A 20,926-nucleotide genomic window follows, 5' to 3' on the forward strand; every position below is an offset into this window, starting at 1 on the left:
CTTACAGGATTTTAGAAGCTAGGGGCGTATCAGGGTTTGAAGGACATCTGGTTAAGGTGTGACTCTGAGTAAGCTGGGGGAGGTGCCTTTCTGCCAGATGGTTTGGGTCAGTCCTGATAACTCGGGCTGGTTCCTGCATTCCTTTTCTTTATCTTTACGGTCTGTTAGTCCTAGCGGCAGGGCAGGGCTGCCTGGACTTGCTTTTCAAAGTGTTTAGCCCTGAGTTTTGAGAATTTTGAAACTTACTCTTTTAACTTCATATTTTTAAACCTTAAATCTGTATAATTTTCCTTTCATTCCCCTCTTCTTCTATTAAGTAATTCTAATCTTAGAATTTTGATATCAAGTCTCGTATTTTGTCTCACCAGTTGTCCTAACTGACTGGTACTGTTGTCTCAGAACCATCAACCGCACAGCACCCACTCGATTTTTCTTTTGTTTTGTTTTGTTTTGTTTTGTTTTGTTTTGTTTTTTTGGAGCTGGGGACCGAACCCAGGGCCTTGCGCTTCCTAGGCAAGCGCTCTACCACTGAGCTAAATCCCCAACCCCGACCTACTTGATTTTTAACAAAAGTAATTAACCTGTTTGTCACGCAGGGTCTAAAAACTAAAACCAAGAAAACTATTAGTAATGGCCCAGCTATATAGCAGAAAGTAGGGTAGTCATCCAGGGAGACCGAGTGAACCAAGACTCAAACCAACCTTGTTGAGTGTCTCTCTCTTTTTGTAGGAAGTCAAACCTATTAACTAGTTTCTTTAACACACATGGACCTATAATCAGAAGCAGAAGCAAAACTAAGAAGGGTCCCATAAGGGAAGATATCAGAGTAGTCATCCAAGGAGATCTACTAAATCACTGGCTGACCATTCTTAAGGCAAAGATTTACTGTTGGTGAAGTAGTTAAAAACTTCTCAGCTGAGCAAAATGATGCGCACCTGCACTCCAAACATTTACAGGGCTACAATTTAATGAATGTGATCATTTTAAGGGATGACCATTGGGTACATGGTCCCTTGTTGAAAAAAAAAAATCTGTAGCATATGACTATAGCTTAGCTTCCAGATGAAATCAGGGCACATAGAATAATGCTTTATTCATGTCTGCATATGTTTTAAAAGCATACCTCCCTTGTTAAGAGTTCTTTACACTCTAAGGCCCACCTGCATTAAACTCTTCATGTTGTCTGTGACCATTAAACTTCTGCTGCTGGGTTCTGGAGTCTAAATTTGTCTGAAGACCTGAGTTGATTTACATACTCACACAAAACCTTGAGGAAACCTGTACTATGCAAGCTTTTTTTTTTTTTTTCTGGAGCTGGGGACCGAACCCAGGGCCTTGTGCTTGGTAGGCAAGCGCTCTACCACTGAGCTAAATCCCCAATCCCAACTATGCAAGCTTTTAAAAGAGAAATCTTATCTTTCTTATGCTTTGTAGATACTGACAGTGCCCACAAAAGAAGGTGGCTCACGATGCGGCTTGAGGGTTAAAAAATATGCACTGGACTGACTATAAAATGCTTCAATATGGGGAAGGTAGTGTCTGCAATAATGGAGCGTCTGCCTATACCATGAAGGGGGCACAGAGTTTGAGCACCAATATCTAAGACAAAATAGAAACAGACTTTGAAGCTGCCTACTTTGGCCTTGATAGAAATTTTAATGATCAACAGAGAAATCGACTCTGGAAATCAGCAGCTTAATATTAAGAGCTCTTTTTCTTGCATGGTTGAGTTTCCCAGCCAAGCACTTGGAAAGATGTCAGGAAATTGAATTAGCAATACTTTATTATACAATGGAGTTTCAGAAAGATGGACAAGCATATTCCCACAAAGACCAAGTTACTCTAATGGAGGGTCTTACGCCGAGATAACCTACTTTCGCTTTGTGACTTACTAGATTTCATGAATGACATGTGCCTTCACCAGAACCATCTCAGAAACCAAAACAGATGTTACAAGGCCAAGCAGGGCAGCTCTGAGCACTCAACTCAGAATCCATGCGGTCCTTTTGAATACACTCTGGATTCCTAGCTCAGGAATTAAAAACAGTCAACCAGAAAGAGGAGAGGGCTGTAACGGGCACCATCAACATGACAAAATGGGAGCTCTGAGAGAAAACAGAACACAAGGAAAACAATCTGTGAACTGTAATACTCAGGAAAAGATCATATCCTGTTCTTGACCTCACCTGAAAGTAGTTCAAACCCCGGTGCTCATAAGATGTGCGCTAGGCTTGGTTCTCAGTGCAGCTGTGGGCCCAGGTGTAATTTGTAACACTGTTTACAAAGCCCTGCTAATAACTTAAGAATTACACCGGTGACTGTTCTGGAGACTTTAATAGCTAACAGCCAGCAGGAGAACTGCCACAAATGAGGAAAGCATGGGCTATGTAGTTTCAGGCCAACTAGGTCTACAATATGAGACCTCAAATATTCACAAAAGAATTATAATTACCCTTGTTTGTGTTTTTCTTGCCAGTTCTTTGAACTTATTTAATTGTACTTCATAATGGGCAAATACCTTCAATCTTCTAACGTTACAAGTCCATTATGATGAACTTTTAACATGATTACCAGTAATTATTTTATATATCTGAATGATGATGCTATGCTGTCATTTATTCACATTTACAGTGCACATGGTTTACAGGCCATGCATTTCACCCCAAAGGATAACATTATGAAAAAAACAAACATCTAAAGCTTTATATTTAAAAAGAGGCTATAAACCAGGGCTGGAGAGATGGCTCAGCGGTTAAGAGCACTGACTGCTCTTTCAGAGGTCCTAAGTTCAATTCAATCCCAGCAACTACATGGTGGCTCACAACCATCTGTAATGGGGCCCAAGGTCTTCTTCTGGTGTACATGAAGATAGCTAAAATGTGTTCATTGTATATATTAAATGAATAAATAAATAAATAATAAATATCAGCTATACCAAAGTGCGCTAATAACAGAAACAGAAGAGCCACGAGTAATTAATGTGCAACAGGAAAATGCCATATGGCATTCAACATGATTATGTAAGAACTGAAAATTCTAGCAACAGCACTTGTCCATGCCACACCCACTTTGTCTAAAACTGATGTGTGTAGTGGATAGAAGAAAACAGACTCACAAATTCAAGTATTTCTTGCTCACACTAGCCTCCTGAGGGGTCTGTGTCTAGTAAGTTTGCTCTAGACACCTGCATCATTCTGGACTATGAAACGAAGCGTAAAGGCTGATGGTGTAGTTGTAGTTCAATGAAGTAGACAGACAATATCTACAGTGAGCAGAGATGAGTATCTTACTCTCCTCCTTTCATTCCTGACTGTTGCTACATGATTTATGTTCAAGTTTACTTAAAGGGTTATTACACAAACTTGTGAAGCTTGGCTATGAAACCATTGGTTTTATTTATAATACTGGCACTAACAAGGGAATTCTACTCCGTATTATTAGCAGTATAAAATAGACTCTTGGGGAGGAATTCCGCTCTGTATAGTATTAACTTTAACTTCAACAAGTACAGACATCTTTAGTTTCTTGTAAAATGATACTAGTTTTCCATTACTATGAGAAATAGATGACACATCCACTTACAAGGAGAAAAGAACTGAGTCATAATCCTAGAAGTTTTAGTTCATGATCAGCTGGAACCTCAACTGGGGAGTGAGTGAAGGGCAGGACCACTCACTGTATGGCTGCAAGGTGAAGAAGGGAGGCAGGACAGTAGGTGCCACATCATCTCCTTGGAGGTCACATCTTCCTTAGCAAAAGACCTCCTACCTTTTACTAGGCTGCATTTCTTAAATTTCTACTACCTCACAATATACCATTCTGGGGAATCAATCCTTGAACACACGAGCCTTTCGGGGGAACATTTAAGATTACAACAACACAATAGCACGTGTATATTTCATATGACACGCTATACCAAATGTTATTATAAAAATAATTTTTTATTTAGATTGAAAATTTAACTTTGAGGGGGGAGGATGGCTCAGCAGGGTAAAACTGTTAGGATTTAATAAAGAAGAAAGTCTCTATTAATATAATTATCAAATCAAAGAGACTAAGCTGGATATGGTAGCACACTGGTACACATCTATAATCTGAGCAATGAAGTGACTAAGGCAGGAGGAACTGAAGTTTAAGGCCAGGCTGGGACACAGAGAGACCTTTAAAAGACTAAAGATTTTAAATTATAAACGGCTAGATAGACAGCTCACAGTCACAGCTTGCTATACGTCTAGAAGATCCCAGTTCTACAACAGGCAACTCACAACCAGTTGCCAACTTCAGCTTTGAGGGGATCTGACTCTCCTCAAGTACTTGCACACATGTAGTACCCCGCCCCCCCAACACATATCTAATAGAAAAAAAAATCTTAAGAAAAATCAGTTAAGAGACTGGAAAGATGGTCCAGTGGTTAAGAAAATGCACTGCTCTTCCAGAGGACCAGAGGACCAGAGTTCATGTCCTAGCACTCACCTCAAGTAGTTCATAAATGCAAGCTACTCCAGCTCTGGGGAATAGAACTCCTAGCTTCCACAAGGACTGGCATACATAGGCACATAATACAAATTTACATTTACAAATGTACATTACAAAATACATTTATTCATGTAACAAGCATTTCTTACACAGTCAGGCATAACATCCTTATACTTGGTGAGCACACAAGGAATGCATTCATTATAACCAGCACAGGTAGTTTTAAGTGTTAAGACTAAAACTGAGCGCTATCATGGCGAATGTGGTGCTTTGAATGAGAAGGCCCCCATAAGCTCATAGATTTGAATGCTGAGCCAGCAGGGAGTAGTATTATTTGAGAAGGATTAAGAGAGGTGGCCTTGTTGGAGGAAGGGTGGACTTTGTGGTTTCAAAGTACACAGCGGCCTCCGCAATCTCTTTCCCTCTGTACCGTGCATGGGGTGTTCCTCTCAGCTACTGCTCTACGCCATGCTTCCTTCCCGCCATGCTGACAACGCAACTATAAGCAAGTCCTCTGGTAAATGGTTTTCTTTTATAGGAGCTGCCTTGTTCGTGGTGTCTCTGCAGAGCAAAAGAACAGTGACTGAGACAGCTAGTCACTAGGAAGCTGCACTGGGAGGAAGACTACATTATTTCACCCAAGAGGGTCAGAGATGGCCACATGAACTGAGAACTGCATGATAGGAAGGAGGCTCCCACTTGAAGACCGTTTGTTCACATGTAGAAGCTGGAGGTGAAACTGCCCTTGTTCTGTTTGAAAACCAGAAGGTGGTCTCCTGGGCTGTTGCCAATAAATGAGAGGAAGTTGTAGAAACCTTATGATCTGACCACAGAGTTTTGAAGGTCAGGTCACTATGACCTTGCAAATTCATTAATTAAAAAAAAAAAATGCTTACTGCAAGAGTCTTGCTGTATAGTCCAGGTTAGCCTCAGGCTACCTAGTAGCCCAGGCTGATTTTATATTCATGGTGCTCTCCAAGTGCTTCTACATAAGAGCCTGCACCTGTTTTGATATACAACTGTCACAATTTTGAGATTGTGAATCTATAAACAAATGCTCACATTATCTTTGTATAACTAGATCTGTAAATTATATAGTTGTTCCTGAATCTATATTCAGAAATAAAGATTGTAGCTTATTTAATGTTACAACAGGATTCTATGTAGGACTGTTAAGAGCAGTGGTTCTCAACCTTCCTAATGCTGTGACCCCTTAACTCAAATGCTGTGCTGATCCTCAACCACAAAATTATTTCATTGCTACTTCCTAACCTTAATTTTGCTACTGTTATGAATCATAATGTAAATATCTGATATAAAACCCAGGAGACTGGTCTCAGGAGGATATACAAATGCTGGAGTTTGCACATATGCATACACTACACACATGCATGTGTGTACACTCACCCCCTATACTGATATATTTTAAACGCATAAAGTATAGGGCACAAAGAGTTAAAAAAGTAGGCACCTAAGGAAGCCTAAAAAGGGCTAGAAAAACAGCTCAGTGGTTAAGTACTGGCTGCTCTTCCAGAGGTACAGAATCCTATTCCCAGCTCCCACACGGCTAAGTCACAATTGTCTCCAACTACAGTTCCAAGGGATCTGATGTCTTCTTCTGGTCTCCAAGGGCACTGCACATATAAGGTATAGACTTACATGGAGGCAAAAACCCATACACATTAAATAATAATCATTCTTAAAAAAAAACAAAATAAAAAAACCCAAAATACTCTTAAGAGCACTTCTTGCTCTTACAGAGAACCTGGATTCAACTGCCAGCACCCATGTTAGCTTACACTCACCCCCAGTGCCAAGAGATCCGATGTTCTTTTCTGGTCCCCACAGGTACCAGACACAAACACTGCACAAACATACATAATACACACATGTAGGCAAAATACTCATTAAAAATAGATATTTAAAAAGATAAAAGTTAGTAACTGAATGAGGAGAGTATGTCAAGGACAAAGCCCTAGAGGAGTCCCAGGAAATTCCTGCACAGTGAAGAACGGAACACCATTACATGCAGTCTAGCCTTCAGCCCGGCACGGACGCTCTACAGCCAGCTTTACCCACAGGCTGACTTTGCGTGGTCCTTCACCTACTCATGATGGTCAGCATGTAAGACCCCTACTGCTTTACTCACGACACACTGCTCCTTCTGCCTAGGATGTCTCTCAAGTCCCCACAGCAATTCAATGTCCAGACTCCTCCCTGACTTTACTATATCAATGGATTTATAAACTCTACAATTTACTGCTTATGCCTACCTCTTACATAGCATAAAATAGGGTACTAAATCAGTTTAATCTATTTTCCAAAAGTGGTATCTCTGGTTGTTTCCAATGTTTCTGACTTAGTATGCTTAGATACTTAACGAATACCTGCTGACCAATGAGTAATCAACTGTGGTCAGGAGCTATAATGCCTGGGGAAGTAAGAGAAGTAGTAAGTCAGTGTGACCAGAAATGACTCTCAGTGTCCAAAGTTCTGGGAAGCCTGGGAGACTATGGATTAAGCAAAAGCCTCACAACTTTTATTCAGCAAATAATTAGCTGCCAGGCAGGTTTCTAATGACTATCTTTACTAAGAATGCATCCATGAAATCATCAAAATGACACAAATACTATCATTGAAATTACTAGAGAATTCCAGATTTGATATATACAGAAAGCAGAATAATCACATAGATAGAATACTCTGCCGTTCCACCTCTCTCCTGCAGCTCTAAATTCAACAATAATTTGAAACCTCATTTAAAGTTGCAGGATCAGAAACTAGGTAAAGGGCTGGAGAGATGGCTCAGGGGTTAAGAGCAGTGACTGCTCTTCCAGAGGACCTGAGTTCAAATCCCAGCAACCACATGGTGGCTCACAACCATCTGTAATGGGATCTGATGCCCTCTTCTGGTGTGTCTGAAGACAGCTACAGTGTACTCACATACATAAAATAAATAAATCTTTAAAAAAAAAAACTAGGTAAAAATTCCAAGTAGAAATAATAATATATCTTATATTACTGTATTTACTTGGTAATCCAACACTCATGGTACTAATAATATTGGTTTTACATTCTAGGAACTTCAGAGCAAGAGCCATCTAAGAAAGAAAGGTGTATGCAAGTTTCTTTTTTCCTAACAGGTTAGACAGTATTTTGAAACCACTAGCCCTGGAAGACGTAACCTGTTTATAGTTTCCCGGATACCATTTGGTACTGGTTTAAATTCCAGCTTTTCCATTTACAAATTGTGAGACTAAGAAAACCATTTAACTTTTCTGCAACTCAATCTTCTCAGGTGGGAAAGTGGAAATAAGGTTTTCTAAGAGGTAACTGAAAAGAACTAACGCAGGTGGCACAAAGCTATTTAAGAGTCATCTGCCATGCATGCTGACCTGGAAGTCATTTTCACTCATCAGTCATTTTTTTTTTTAAAGATCTATTTATTATATATATACACTGTCCTCCGACACACCAGAAGAGGGCATCGAATCTCATTACAGATGGTTGTGAGCCACCATGTGGTTGCTGGGATTTGAACTCATGACCTCTGGAAGAGCAGTCAGTGCTCTTAACCACTGAGCCATCTCTCCAGCCCTCATCAGTCATTTTTTAAAAACAATATTTTTCTCTATTTATAACCAAATGACTGCTTTTAAAGTTTTCTTTGCAATATCTTATGACAACTACATTAGAGTCTGGAGGCAAGATGCAGACAATAATGTCTGAGTGTCACAGCTTCTACTTTGGGGACAAGAAAGTACAAAGACTAAGCTCTGATCATCTCAAAGTATGAGTTAAGTTCACCCCACTAGTATGTTAAAGACATGACTGATAGCATTTAGTGGTCACAGACACTAAGTAGCTTAACTCAACATACTGAGTAAGATCCTCACTCAGTAACAAAGGATCACATGACATCTTTTCTTAGCATGAAAGGTATCAAGGAATCATAGTCCAAAGAATGAAAGTCCAACAAGGACCAGGAGAAGCACACTAGACTTTATGTAATTCATGAAGAAAGCAGGACACATAGTTAGGTCTGTAACACTGGGAGTGAAGTTCCTTCTCAACTCTTGCCCATTTTGCAGTGGACAGTGGTACCACAAGTAAGTCAAATTCACAAGCCGGACAACAATGATTCACATTAACTACTGATATCACTTCCTGGCTTACCACACCTGTCAATTACCACAATTCTCCAACATAAAAGTAAAAGCATTTAGGGGATAAGCTCCTTTTTCCTGGTTTGTAACGACTCCAGATGGACTAGTCAGAAACAGTCTTGGTTCTGCCTAAGGGAATGTGGTCACCTACTCCGGCTACCTTCACCAGCCAGCCACCTTGAAGACTTTAGAAACAGATTCCCAACAAGTGCATCGGGACCAGCAATGCTCATCAGGCCCAGAGGCAGAGACGGTTATTCTGGTGATAAATGTTCCAGCAAACTAAAAGCAATTTGGTTTTGTCTGTGGCCAATCTACAAATGGTGTAATTCCAGTGACTTCTCTTCCTACCATGTAAAACTGCCCACTCAAAACCTTAAGTAAGGATTTCACACTCAGTAATGGGAGGTTTAAAATCAAGTGCTCAGTTTGACTGAATTTGTTCAGAATTGACAGAATAAAAAGATCAGAATGAGATTAAAAAAAAAAAAAGTCGGTCAGCATCTAAATATAGACACAGCTAAGGACAGTGAAGGAGACGGTGACAATAAAGGTGATCTTTAGTATCAGTTTGGCCTCAGGTTGGCCTTGTTGACTTTTAGCTATGAGTGAACAAAGACAGACTTATACTGAGGTAATTTTTAATTCTGCAAAGCTATGAGGCTCTGGGAAAACACTACCATATGCCAATGTTGCTGGTCAGGATTTAACTCTTTCATCCATAAACAGATAAAAACATACTACGCTGTATGTTTTTCAGTCAATGCAGAACTATAAACCATTCATTTTCAAATACAGACCTTTGCTACTGTACGCTGGATGACTAAGATACAGTCCCAGAACTAAAGGAGCTCACAATAGGGGAGGGGGGGGACAGTAATAGATTAAAATGAACAGCAGTGTCTTAGGGGACATTCAGCACGAATTGGGGGGTGGTTCTTGCTCTGTGTGGGCAGCTTTCACATCTGTGCTGCATGGGAAGGAGTAGAGGCTGGCAAGCAGAAAGCAGAGGAAGACCCTGGAGAACAGGTCAGGAAAGCACATGGGGCACTTGGGGCACCCAGTGACTGGTCTTGACCCAGGGCACACTTGAACCAGAATGGCAGCAGGAAAGGGCCAGAACACAGAGGCACTTTGTTTTCTGGCCTTACAATTTTTTGATTTAATAAGACATACTCCCACACTAAACAACAACAAATCCCACATATCTGGGTCCCACAAGAGAGGAAGCACACTGGGTACAAGAACAAGAACAAGCTGAGCATGGGAGCTTGAAAGGTCAGAGATGCTCATGGTGAAACAGCACTTACACATTCTAAGACACTGGATGACCCAGTATTTTACTTAAGTAAAACCTCAGTCTATTGTCTATGTTAGTGATTTTATTTTTTAATATATTTTCCCAATAGTTTACCTTTACTTGGAAATTGTTATCTCACCAAACAAACAAACAAACAAACAACAACAACAACAACAACAACAACAACAACAACCCGAAAGCAATCAGCTTCCTAGGGCAGGTTACAGAGTGGACTGGTGGGAAGTGCTATGATCTATTCTCTGCTATGTGAAGGAGCACTTGTTGCCATCATGGCTCTCTAAGTATCTCCCTTGCCCTAAGCAGCATGTTCTAAGAGGACCGATCTGTTTCAGTCCTTTCCAGGGTAGGGTGGGTAAGACAGTGTCTATATAGCTCTGGATGTCCTTGAACTCACCATGTAGTCAGGCTGTCCTGGAACAGAGACCCGCTGCTTCTGCCAATCATGTTTGGATTAAATTGTGTGCCACCACACCTGGCTATTTTAGTGCTTTACAGGGGGTAAATGATGTAATTATATTATAATCTCAAAAAATTAGAATAGAAAAAGCTTCTTTATACCATTCTTCACTTGTAACTAGACAAAAAGTTCATACTGCAAAATTCAAGATGTCTTTATTTTTAATAGCTGAATAGTATTTTATTGTGTAGGTATACATTTCTTTTTTAAAATGATTTTACTTATTTATATGACAAATGTTGCCCCCACATCCCTGCACCATATTTTCTGTATCTACTGTTCAGCTGAGGGACATCTAGGTTGTTTCCAACTCTAGCTATGATGAATAAGGCTGCTATGGACACAGTTGAGCATGTGTCTTTGTGGGATGATGGAGCATCTTTTGGGTAAATGTTCAGAAGTGGTATAGCGGGGTCTTGAGGTAAAACTATTCCCAGACAGGAGAGGAGTCTAGCCTGGCTATTTTCGGAGAGGCTCCAACCAGCAGCTGACTCGGACAGCAGACACCCACAGCCAAAGTGGAAGGAGCTTGGAGGCAATCATGGAAGAACAGGAGGAAAGACTGCAGCCTCTGAGGGGATGGGAACTACACAGGAAGACCAACAGAGTCAACTAACCTGGGCCCTTGGGGATCTGAGAGATGGAACGATCAACCAAAGAACATACAAGGGCTGGACCTAGGCCTCCTCACTCATATGTAGCAGACGTGCAGCTTGCTCTTCATGTGGGTTCTGAGCAACTGGAATAGGGGCTGTTCTAAAAGCTACTGCCTGCATGTGGGAATGTGTTCTTCTAGCTGGGGTTCCTTGTCTGGCCTCAGTGGGAGAGAATGTGCCTAGCTTCACAGACTTGATGTACCGGGGTTGGGGATACCCAGGGGGCTTCTCCACCTGCTCAGAAGAGAAAGGGAAAAGGATAGGGAGTGAGTGTGTAGGAGGGGGTAACTAGGAGGGTGGCAGTGGGCGGGACTTAAAGTGAATAAGTAAAAAAGTAAATAAATAAAATCAAAAGCATCCTTCTGCATCCCTCATCATGAATTAACTGGACAGGGTCAGGGATACTTTCAGAGCTGGGACAGCTATTCTTGCATGGTTAAGGGCCACAAGATTAACAGCAACATTTGCAATTGTAGAGTATGTGCAGCGAGAAAAATGCCACTGTCCCATTTTACAGATGGAAAAAAAAAAACCAAGGAAACAGGGTACATGTGCTGCTAAGATCAGTAAGTAGGTAGGGAGTTGGTCTGACTCCAGAGCTCAATCTCTTAACTACTTGCCCTAATTATCAAGACATCAAAAAGTCCATATTTATTTTATATGTATGGGTATTTTGCCTGTGTGTATGCGTGTGCTTTATGTGCATATCAGGTGACTGCAGAGACCAGAGGAGTGTGTTGGATCCCATGGCACTGGAGCTAGGAATCAAACCTGGCACCTCTGGAACTATTTCTACAGTCCCAGAACTACATTCTAATGGAAACCTCAGTCATAGCTAGAATTAAATGGTCTGTCCTCAAGGGAAGTATTCAAGATTAGGACTATTTCAGTGGAGCGAATGCTCCCTGTCTCCAACATGCTGTCTGGAAGACCAGGCTTACCTTGGATCTTCTGACCACCTCCTAGCATGCACTCCACTCCTTCCCAGAGCAGCTCACTTTGGACAGGATTGAGCCTACAGCCTACACAATAGGTGAGTTCTAACCACTTCGCACAATCCCATCTTCCTTGACTCATTTGCTGGTTAAGACATAAACTCAGAATTTATGCTGGCCCACTGAAGAAAGTGAAGAGTTTTATTTTAAAATTGAAGATATCATTTAGGGGTTAGGAAAGTGGCTCTGTGGCTAAAACGCTTACTGGGCAACATGAGGACCAGAGCTGGAACCCCTAGAACCCAAGTAAACACTAGGCAGATGTGCTGATGGCCTGTAATTCTAGCACTCAGAAAGCTGAAATAGGGGATTCCCAGAGCAAGCTGGCTGGCTAGCTAGAGAACTAGTGAACTGGTGACCTGTGGATTTGATAATAGACCCTATAGCTCAATAAATAAAATGAAGGATGTTTATGGGGTCTATTTTAGACCTCCATAGCCATGCATATGATCATACATGCACCTGGTATGTACGTATCATAATGTCAGTTCAACTCCAACGTGTCCCAAACCAACAAACAGGCAGGAACCAAATGGCAGCTTTCTTACTATCAGAAGAAACGATCCAAGAAAGCTCTCAATCTGGAGAAAGACTTGTGTGCTAAGATTAGAATCAGAGCTGGAATGCTGTTAGTACTCTGGAATCTCCAAATGAAGGCAAAGCGGAAGTCCACCCTAACACTGTACTTGTTACCCCAGTCAATGTACTTATTTGAGGTGAGCTTGGACTGCAGAGCAGGATAGTTTCAAAAACAAAGGAGACCTGGGAAGTAAAGCTCAGTGGGTAAAGTTCTTGCCTTGTATTAGAAAGACCTAGGTTCAATCTCTAGTGCACATGAATCTAGATGTGTGGTACACACCTATAGTGTTAGTATTTAGGAGACAGAGACAGGAGGGTCAGAATATCAAGGCAAGCATGGGCTACATGAGACTCATCTTTAAGAAATCCAAACAAAAGCAATCATAAATCAAATCAAAAGTATATAAATATTTTAAGATTTATTATGTGTATGCCCGAGTGTATAATACATATAGGCAGCCATGTAGGCCAAAAGAGGATATTGAATCCTCTAGAACTGGAGTTACATAGGATTTTCAGCTACCTGATGTGGGTGCCTGGAACCAGGGTCCTCTGTAAGCAGCACCTTCTCTTAACCAGCTCTCAAACCAAGGTATCTTGCTTTGAGAGCCAAGGGTATGACTCAGTAGGTAAAGTGCCTACTAAGTGCCTACTAAGAAGCCTGACGGCCTGAGTTCAATTCCTGGGACCACAGTGTAAGGAGAGAACTCACTCTTGCACATTGTTCTATGACCTCTACACATGTGGAAACAACTGCATGTGCTCACTTGCACACATACACAACCTCACACATGGTACAATACAAATTTAGTAAATAGATTTGTAAATAAAAATGTACAAATGTATTGTTTTGAATGAGAAATTATATGACAAACTTATTTTAAATGCACCTTTCACATATGACCATCATTATAATAACTAAAATCAAAGCATATATAAATATTTAAAAATATAAATATATATTTATATAAAAATATATAAAATATTAACATTTAAAAATGTGTATGCCTGAGGGTTTATACATATAGGTATTTATGCAGGCCAAAAGAAGGCATCAGATCCTCTAGAATTGAAGTTTCTTGCAGCAAGACAGTCAAAGATTTCTTTTTTTTTTAAAAAGAGAATTATTTCTTTATTTTACGTTTATGAGTACACCGTCGCTGTCTTCAGACACACCAGAAGAGGGCATCAGCTCTCATTACAGATGGTTGTGAGCCAGCATATGGTTGCTGGGAATTGAACTCAGGACCTCTGGAAGAGCAGTCCACACTCTTAACCACTGAGCCATCTCTCCAGACCCAAAGATCTCTTTAACCACAGAAGTGGTAACAGGAATGAGGGTGGGTAAGACATGGGAACTTCTCCCATGAATGACTATAAAACACAACTTACTTCCCTACTATCTAGGATAGTAACTCAAAAGGAAGCTCCTCCCAGAAAATGGGTTTTCTTCTTTTTGTCTTCTGAAAAAAACCCACACACATCCACAGAATTAAAAATATACTTTAAAAAAATCTGTTCTCGGGGTTGGGGATTTAGCTCAGTGGTAGAGTGCTTGCCTACCAAGCACAAGGCCCTGGGTTCGGTCCCCAGCTCTGAAAAAAAGAAAAGAAAAAAAAAATCTGTTCTCTTTTTCAGCCATGTGGGTCTGCGGCAAGCACCTCTACCTACTAAGACTTTCTGTCAGCCTCGGAAGAAAAAACTTTTGTGGCAAGTACTTTTAGATGAGTTACTAGCAAAAGCATCTAAAAGGCCTCAAAGCACATACTGCAAGGATGTTCCCGTAAGAAGATAACTAGGACAGCAGGTGTCCCTGCAACTGACAGAGTGAAACATGAACTACAAATATATGTTGATCATACAAACACACATGCCCATGTTTATTAATTGAAGGCAGGCTTCATAAATAAAGACAGTGTTGAGAGTACTTACTTAGCATGTGTGGCCTCGTGTCCATTCCCTAGCACTATAGAGTGCACACACATACACACAGTAAAAAGTGACTAGTTTTCCATTTGAACAAAACACACGGACACCACAGAAACCTTTCTTTCCTTCATGTGAGTCAGTAATTTTAAAAGTATGTGGCACAGATGACTGAGGAATTCAACAGGAGGAAATAAAGTTATACTCTATGAAGCAAAATTAAACCAAAATTAGGTATGTATCACTCTGAATTGATGTTAAATATATTCACCAACCCAAAACAGGTTTTTTCCTAATAAAACTCTGAGATCAACCCAAATTAACACCACAGAGAAAGCACTGAAGTACTACAGGGCCTTGCCTCACCATGTGAAAAGCTGAGTCTAAGGTTTTAAGACTAAGGTCTATTTTCTATGTTGTCTAGTGGCCCGGATTCATGCACAAGTCTACTGTGTGATGGGATCAGAAAAAAGGAAACGACAGCAGAATTGTTTCTCTTGGACTGAATTTCATTTACTTAAAGGACTTCTATCTTTAAATAAATGACAAGATCTCATTAACTTAGATTTAATAAACATGTAATTTTCATTTATCATCCAAAATTCAATAACAGAGCTATAATAAAAACTGATTACTAAAATCAAATTCTAAAATACAACTGATTATTCTCAAAGAAGGCTGTTTGTAAATACATTATGTGTATTACACTTTGTAATATACTTTGTTTTTTTTATTTTTATTTTTTTTTTGGAGCTGGGAACCGAACCCAGGGCCTTGAGCCTGCTAGGCAAGCGCTCTACCACTGAGCTAAATCCCCAACCCCTGTAATATACTTTGTAATACAGCTGTTCATGTTACTAAGACCATGTAGTATAAATACATTGTGTGTCCTACACTTTGTGATACAGCCACTCATGTTACTAAGACCATATAGCTCAACTGCTATTTACCAAAATATAATACAGTAAAAACTCACTGGCTAAATTTTAAAATTACTGACTCACATGAAGGAAAGAAAGGTTTCTGATAGTCAGCCATGGCTGTGGCACATCCCACTATGTGTGGAGGCAGAAGTACAGACAGAGATGACCTGAGATACACAATGAGATCCTGCCTCAAAAATCCACCGGAATGTGAGTGGTGCTTGGTGTCCGTGTGTTTTGTTCAAATGGAAAACTAGTCACTTTTTACTGTGTGTATGTGTGTGCACTCTATAGTGCTAGGGAATGGACACGAGGCCACACATACTAAGTAAGTACTCTCAACACTGTCTTTATTTATGAAGCCTGCCTTCAATTAATAAACATGGGCATGTGTGTCTGTATGATGCACACACTTTTGCATACATACATACATATTTCATTAACAACAACACCGAGTTAAAGAAATACAGAAGCTGGGTGTCAATGATTCCCCTGTTTCTGTATGTTGTTTTGACAGTTCTTTTCCACTTTGATCCCACTTTGATTCACTTCGCTCTCTGGCTATTTGTCAGTCATACTAGATTTTTCAACAAAACAAGAATAGAAAAGAAAACAGGGAGAGAGGGAAAGAAAGAAGGATAATGCAGTCTCTGTTATCATGATCAGAATGGTACAGAAGATATCTTCCCTGAGGACAACAGAAAACAAGGCAGACACACCCAAACTATTAAAGAATAAATATGTGGCATATCCAACAGAAGGATGGCAGATCCTAGGTCTGGTGGGGAACAGGACCTGGGAGGAGATTCTGCTGAGGGTGCAGAAGCAAAGACTGCAGGTGGAGAGTGCAGCATGTATGCAACAAGGGCACATGTTGGTAAAGTCTCAGGCATATCTGGACTATGACCCTGAAGTGTGATCTACTCATCTCTATAGAAAGAGAAGTAGCTGAAAATGAAGTCAGAAAGTAAGACTGGAGCCAGATGATCAAAACATGTGAACGTCACTAAGAGACAGCAACCATAAGCGTGCCGAAGAATCCAACCTGAGTGTGGGATATCCTTTTTGCTAAGTCAGCTCTCAATTATTTCTGCTTCAATGTGACCTATGTCTGGAATTCTGCTTTTCCATTTTGTATTCAACAGCAGTAGCACACTTCTATCTCACTGCTACAATGCCAATAAACATACTCTTACCAAAACAGGTGCATGTAGGGTTTTTTTTCCAGGTTCAAACTGTAAACTCTTTGGAGCAAGAACAGTACCTTCTGATTTAAAAACATACTGAGCTTCGCCTCAGTGATCAAAGCTTATACCCAACACTATGTAATTATAAGCAAAGTATCAGAGACACATTTTAATACTTATATTCCTTTGCCATTTTGATAGTTTAGTCACTGGTCCTGCCCTTGCAACACTAAGTATTTCCCGTTTTAAGTCTTTTTGATAAATTAATGTTGATAAACATTAAGATAGACATGGAAATTAGGGAAACCCTGCAGTCCCTCCTCTTTCATCAGTATAACCCTTTCTGGTTGGCATATACGGGATGGAATGAAGCTAATTTGATATAGCACAATGGGACATACACGCAGACCATAAGAGCCATCTCCAGCTACAGAATCTATCATTTTATAACCACACAAGTTTGAGTTCACTTAGTCCCAGACTCTTCCTAAGAATATTCCCCAAACACAGCTTCTCACCTCCTTTCTGAAGCAGCCCCTAAGGCTTTCAGATGCTCTATGTATGGGTTGTTACCTCTTAAGCCTCTCACTTCCTGACCTATTTCTAATCATTAGCCTGTTGTCAGAGTGGTCCAGTTATAATACAGATCTCTTCATATTCTACCAGTTTTAAAAAAATTGCTAGTACCTCCCTAAATGGTGTGTGAAGCTTGTAACTTTCAGGCCTATTTTTCTGCATTTCTCTCACTTCCCAAGCATTCTCTGACTCCTTGCTATGTGCCATGGAAGAAGTAAACAGATACCAAAGCTAACGCCAACAAAGCACCCAAGCCTTTGCTCTTGTGAGAGTCTTACTGAAGCAGGGACAGGCTGGAAGTAAAGCTAGGTAAGCTACAGTTTGAGAGGTGTGAGTCATAGAGTAGAGAATGAGGTGGGGTCAAGGTGGGCCTTAGTGAAAAGGTTTATGGGAGAAGACATTTGAAAAAGGAAAAGGCTGCCTCAAGCTGAAAGCCACAGCCAGCACAGGGGGTCAGGATGACAGCAAGGATAGAGTTTTAGCCTGTGAGATTGGAGTGGCTGATGCAGAGTGAGGGGGAGAGGGAGAAGAGAAAAGGAAGGAGAGAGGGCACACAGAGTATAGGATGACCATGGAGAAAAAAACACAGGGAAAAAAAAAAAAGGAATAGCATGATCCAGAGTTAAAAGGCCCTGGTACTGCAGTGCAGCTACTGCACTGAGGAGACGGGGGTGGGGGGGTGGGGAGGTGGGGGGACGAAGCAGGACTCAGATAAGAAAGCATGGCTGCTTCTGTGGCGTATTTAAAAGAAGGCTGGCCTGTAGAAAAAAAGGATTTTGAGGTTTTGAGAAAAATCTACAAGATTTTATGACATTGGCTGTGGGGTGGTGGACCAAGGAGGCGGTGTGGCATTATGGGTGCTAAGAAACTGCCGGGACTCGTTTCTGACACCTGATCTGAGGTGTTTCTGACACACTGGGAATGCAGTGGCTACTCAGGCAGGCATGTATGACATATAATGTGGAGTTCATGACAGAAGGGCCCCTGTCATCTTACACGTCTAGGCTACAGAACCTAGTCTTCCTTGTGTCTTTATGACAGCCCATCTCTCTACTCTTCCCACCCTCATGCTTCTCTACTTAGTGAAAACAATCTCCACCTTCAAAAAAACTGATGTCATCTACTCTGTGAAACACATCATCAGCATTTCCTGAATCACTTTGATTCTTTCCTTTAGTCACTTAAGACTAAAATATGAATATTTGGCCATATAGCATATTTTCAAAGCTACATAATTTCCCATTTTCATTTTGGTAAAAGGCAGATATTCTGCAAACACAGCAGGTGGCCTGTCTGCTCTCATCCTCACATAAGTCCTTTCCAAAGAAATTACAACCACAAAGAGGTTCCCACAAGTAGCCCAATACTTGATTTTGTACTTTTTCAATATTTGTAGTTATCTGAAGATCATTTTTCAAAAAGGCTCATATTATAGCATAAACTTCAAATAGGCTGCAAACGAAGAATGAAATATCTCTTGACAGTTTTACAAAGCTAATTTTCATTTTGACTGTCATTCTTTTCCTTGCCCCAGGGAGGCATTTAAACTGGGGGAAAGATTAGACAAAAGAACAAAAACCACATCTAGCCTTTTTTTTGTACCCCCCTTTCAGGAAACAGCATCTAATACAATAAAGAAGGGTGTGTGGAGAGATGGCTCAGTGGTTAAGAGCACTGACTGCTCTTCCAGAGGTCCTGAGTTCAATTCCCAGCAACCACATGGTGGCTCACAACCATCTGTAATGGGATCTGATGCCCTCTTCTGGTGTGTCTGAAGACAGTTACAGTGTACTCATATATAATAAATAAATCTTTAAAAAAAGAAAGGAAAGGGGGGAAATTTACAATACAATGTGACCTTAGAGGTGCTGGTTTCAACTACCTGTCTCCCAGGCAGGAACGCTGGACAGCCAGGAGACCACTTATTAGGCAGCACTTTCTCAAGGAGCAGCACTGCATGGCTAAGGAAACTAGCCCCTAAGGAAAGTTGCTTAGCAACAGTGTGTCTACCCCATGCAGAACTGTTTCTCTGGTGCTGAAAATGCACCTGGCAGATAGTATAGAATGAATGGATGAGTAGAGGGATGGATGGATAAGTAACTCTAATCTCATGGTGCTGACACCTATCAAATACAAATCATGAAACTGGTATTAATTTATTTCAGGATAAAAAATGCTGATTTGCCAGTTGGTGGTAATGCATACCTTTAATCCCAGCACTTGGGAGGCAAAGGCAGTTAGTTGGATCTCTGTGAGTATGAGGCTAGCCTGGTCTACAAAGCATGCTCCAGGACAGAGAGACCTTGTCTCAAAACACTGGGGGTGGGAGGGAGATACTGACTCAGAGTCTTTAAATATTGATTACAAAATGTTAATGGCATATAGAAGTTGGGGGGGCTGAAGCAAAAATCTCATTAACAATACATAACTTTACAAAATTCTCAATAGATGAAAAGCAAAATGATTCTCTGGCAACCATACTTGCTTCTTCAGACAGTAGTCTGTACATATTCATTGTAGGGAAATTACAGCCTTTGAAAATAAAACACTATGAAGACCATTAGACCATTGGTGTCATTAGAAAAACCAAGATTTGTGGTGGGGAAGGTGGCATCATTAGAAAAGCACCTGTCAATTATGCTCTTCAGCACCTACGCGGGGGTGCAGTACTATGCCAGTGCTGAGAGGTGGAGGGGTGTGTGTGTGTGTGTGTGTGTGTGTGTGAACAGATCCCTGAAGTGGCAGGCCAGCTGGCCCACTTACAGTAGTAAGCTCCATACCAACTGAGTGCCCTGTCTCCAAACACGGGGTCTCCAAAACCACACAGAACCACCAAAACACAAACTGACAAACAAAAATGACAGGTGGAAGGCACCCAAGGACACCATTCATATGACCTCTGACGTACACACCACACTCAAACAAATGTGCACACACATACATAACTGCAAGCTTACATAAATACAACTAGAAAAAAAAACCCTATTAGCTCTGATTTTAGAATGTAATACAGTAGGTTAAAGTAACTCCAACAGCTGATTCTGAAATTTCTCTAACAAAGATGTTCTTACTACTACCCACTATTTAGCCCTGGATAGCCGGGAACTCACTATGTAGACCAGGCTAGTCTCGCTCACAGAGAACTGCTGGATTAAAAGTGTGTGCCATCATGTTGAACACTTGGTTTGAACCCAAAGTGTTGGCAGCAAACATTTCAAACAGAACCCATGGCTTGTATGAAGCCAATAAAAACCTAACATGTGTCCTAAGACCCATGAAAGATATTGAGCATCAATTTAAAGTTACTAAACACCAACCTCTTTAGTTTCATGTAGTTTTCACTGGCAGCAGGTCGGCATTCCGCTCTCTGAACCACTATTCCTTCCAATGACAGTTTATCTTGAATGGAAAGGGGAAAAATGTATTCAGAGATAATATTCATCATTTCCAAGATGGCATTTTGACACATAACTGAAACATAATTCATATAACTCAAGAAAACAAAAGTAGAGTAGTAAGTTGAGAGCAAAATCTTGTATCAGAATAGAGAAGCCTCATTCTTAGTGAGCTGAAAACTGGGGCCTTTCTGCCTTGTTCCTTGAGCTACCCAGTTCCCCTTTACCCAGACTGAAAAGACCCGGCAGAGCATTCAATCTAATGAAGG

General features: G+C 40.7%; 1 protein-coding gene across 2 annotated transcripts in view; it reads right to left on the reverse strand.

Annotated features, from left to right (window-relative positions):
• The window catches only part of Gtf2f2 (general transcription factor IIF subunit 2), a 121,034-nt gene that overhangs the window by 34,625 nt on the left and 65,483 nt on the right, over positions 1-20,926 (reverse strand). For both annotated transcript variants that reach the window (XR_015638175.1, NM_031042.3), the window contains exon 5: positions 20,580-20,661. Coding sequence is in view for 1 of the 2 variants with exons in the window: in NM_031042.3 (NP_112304.2) it covers positions 20,580-20,661 (82 nt within the window). In the remaining variant the exon portion in view is untranslated. The remainder of the gene's footprint in view (positions 1-20,579; positions 20,662-20,926) is intronic.

Source organism: Rattus norvegicus, chromosome 15 (genome assembly GCF_021556685.1).
Source record: "Rattus norvegicus strain SHRSP/BbbUtx chromosome 15, alternate assembly SHRSP_T2T, whole genome shotgun sequence".
Lineage (NCBI taxonomy): Eukaryota > Metazoa > Chordata > Mammalia > Rodentia > Muridae > Rattus > Rattus norvegicus.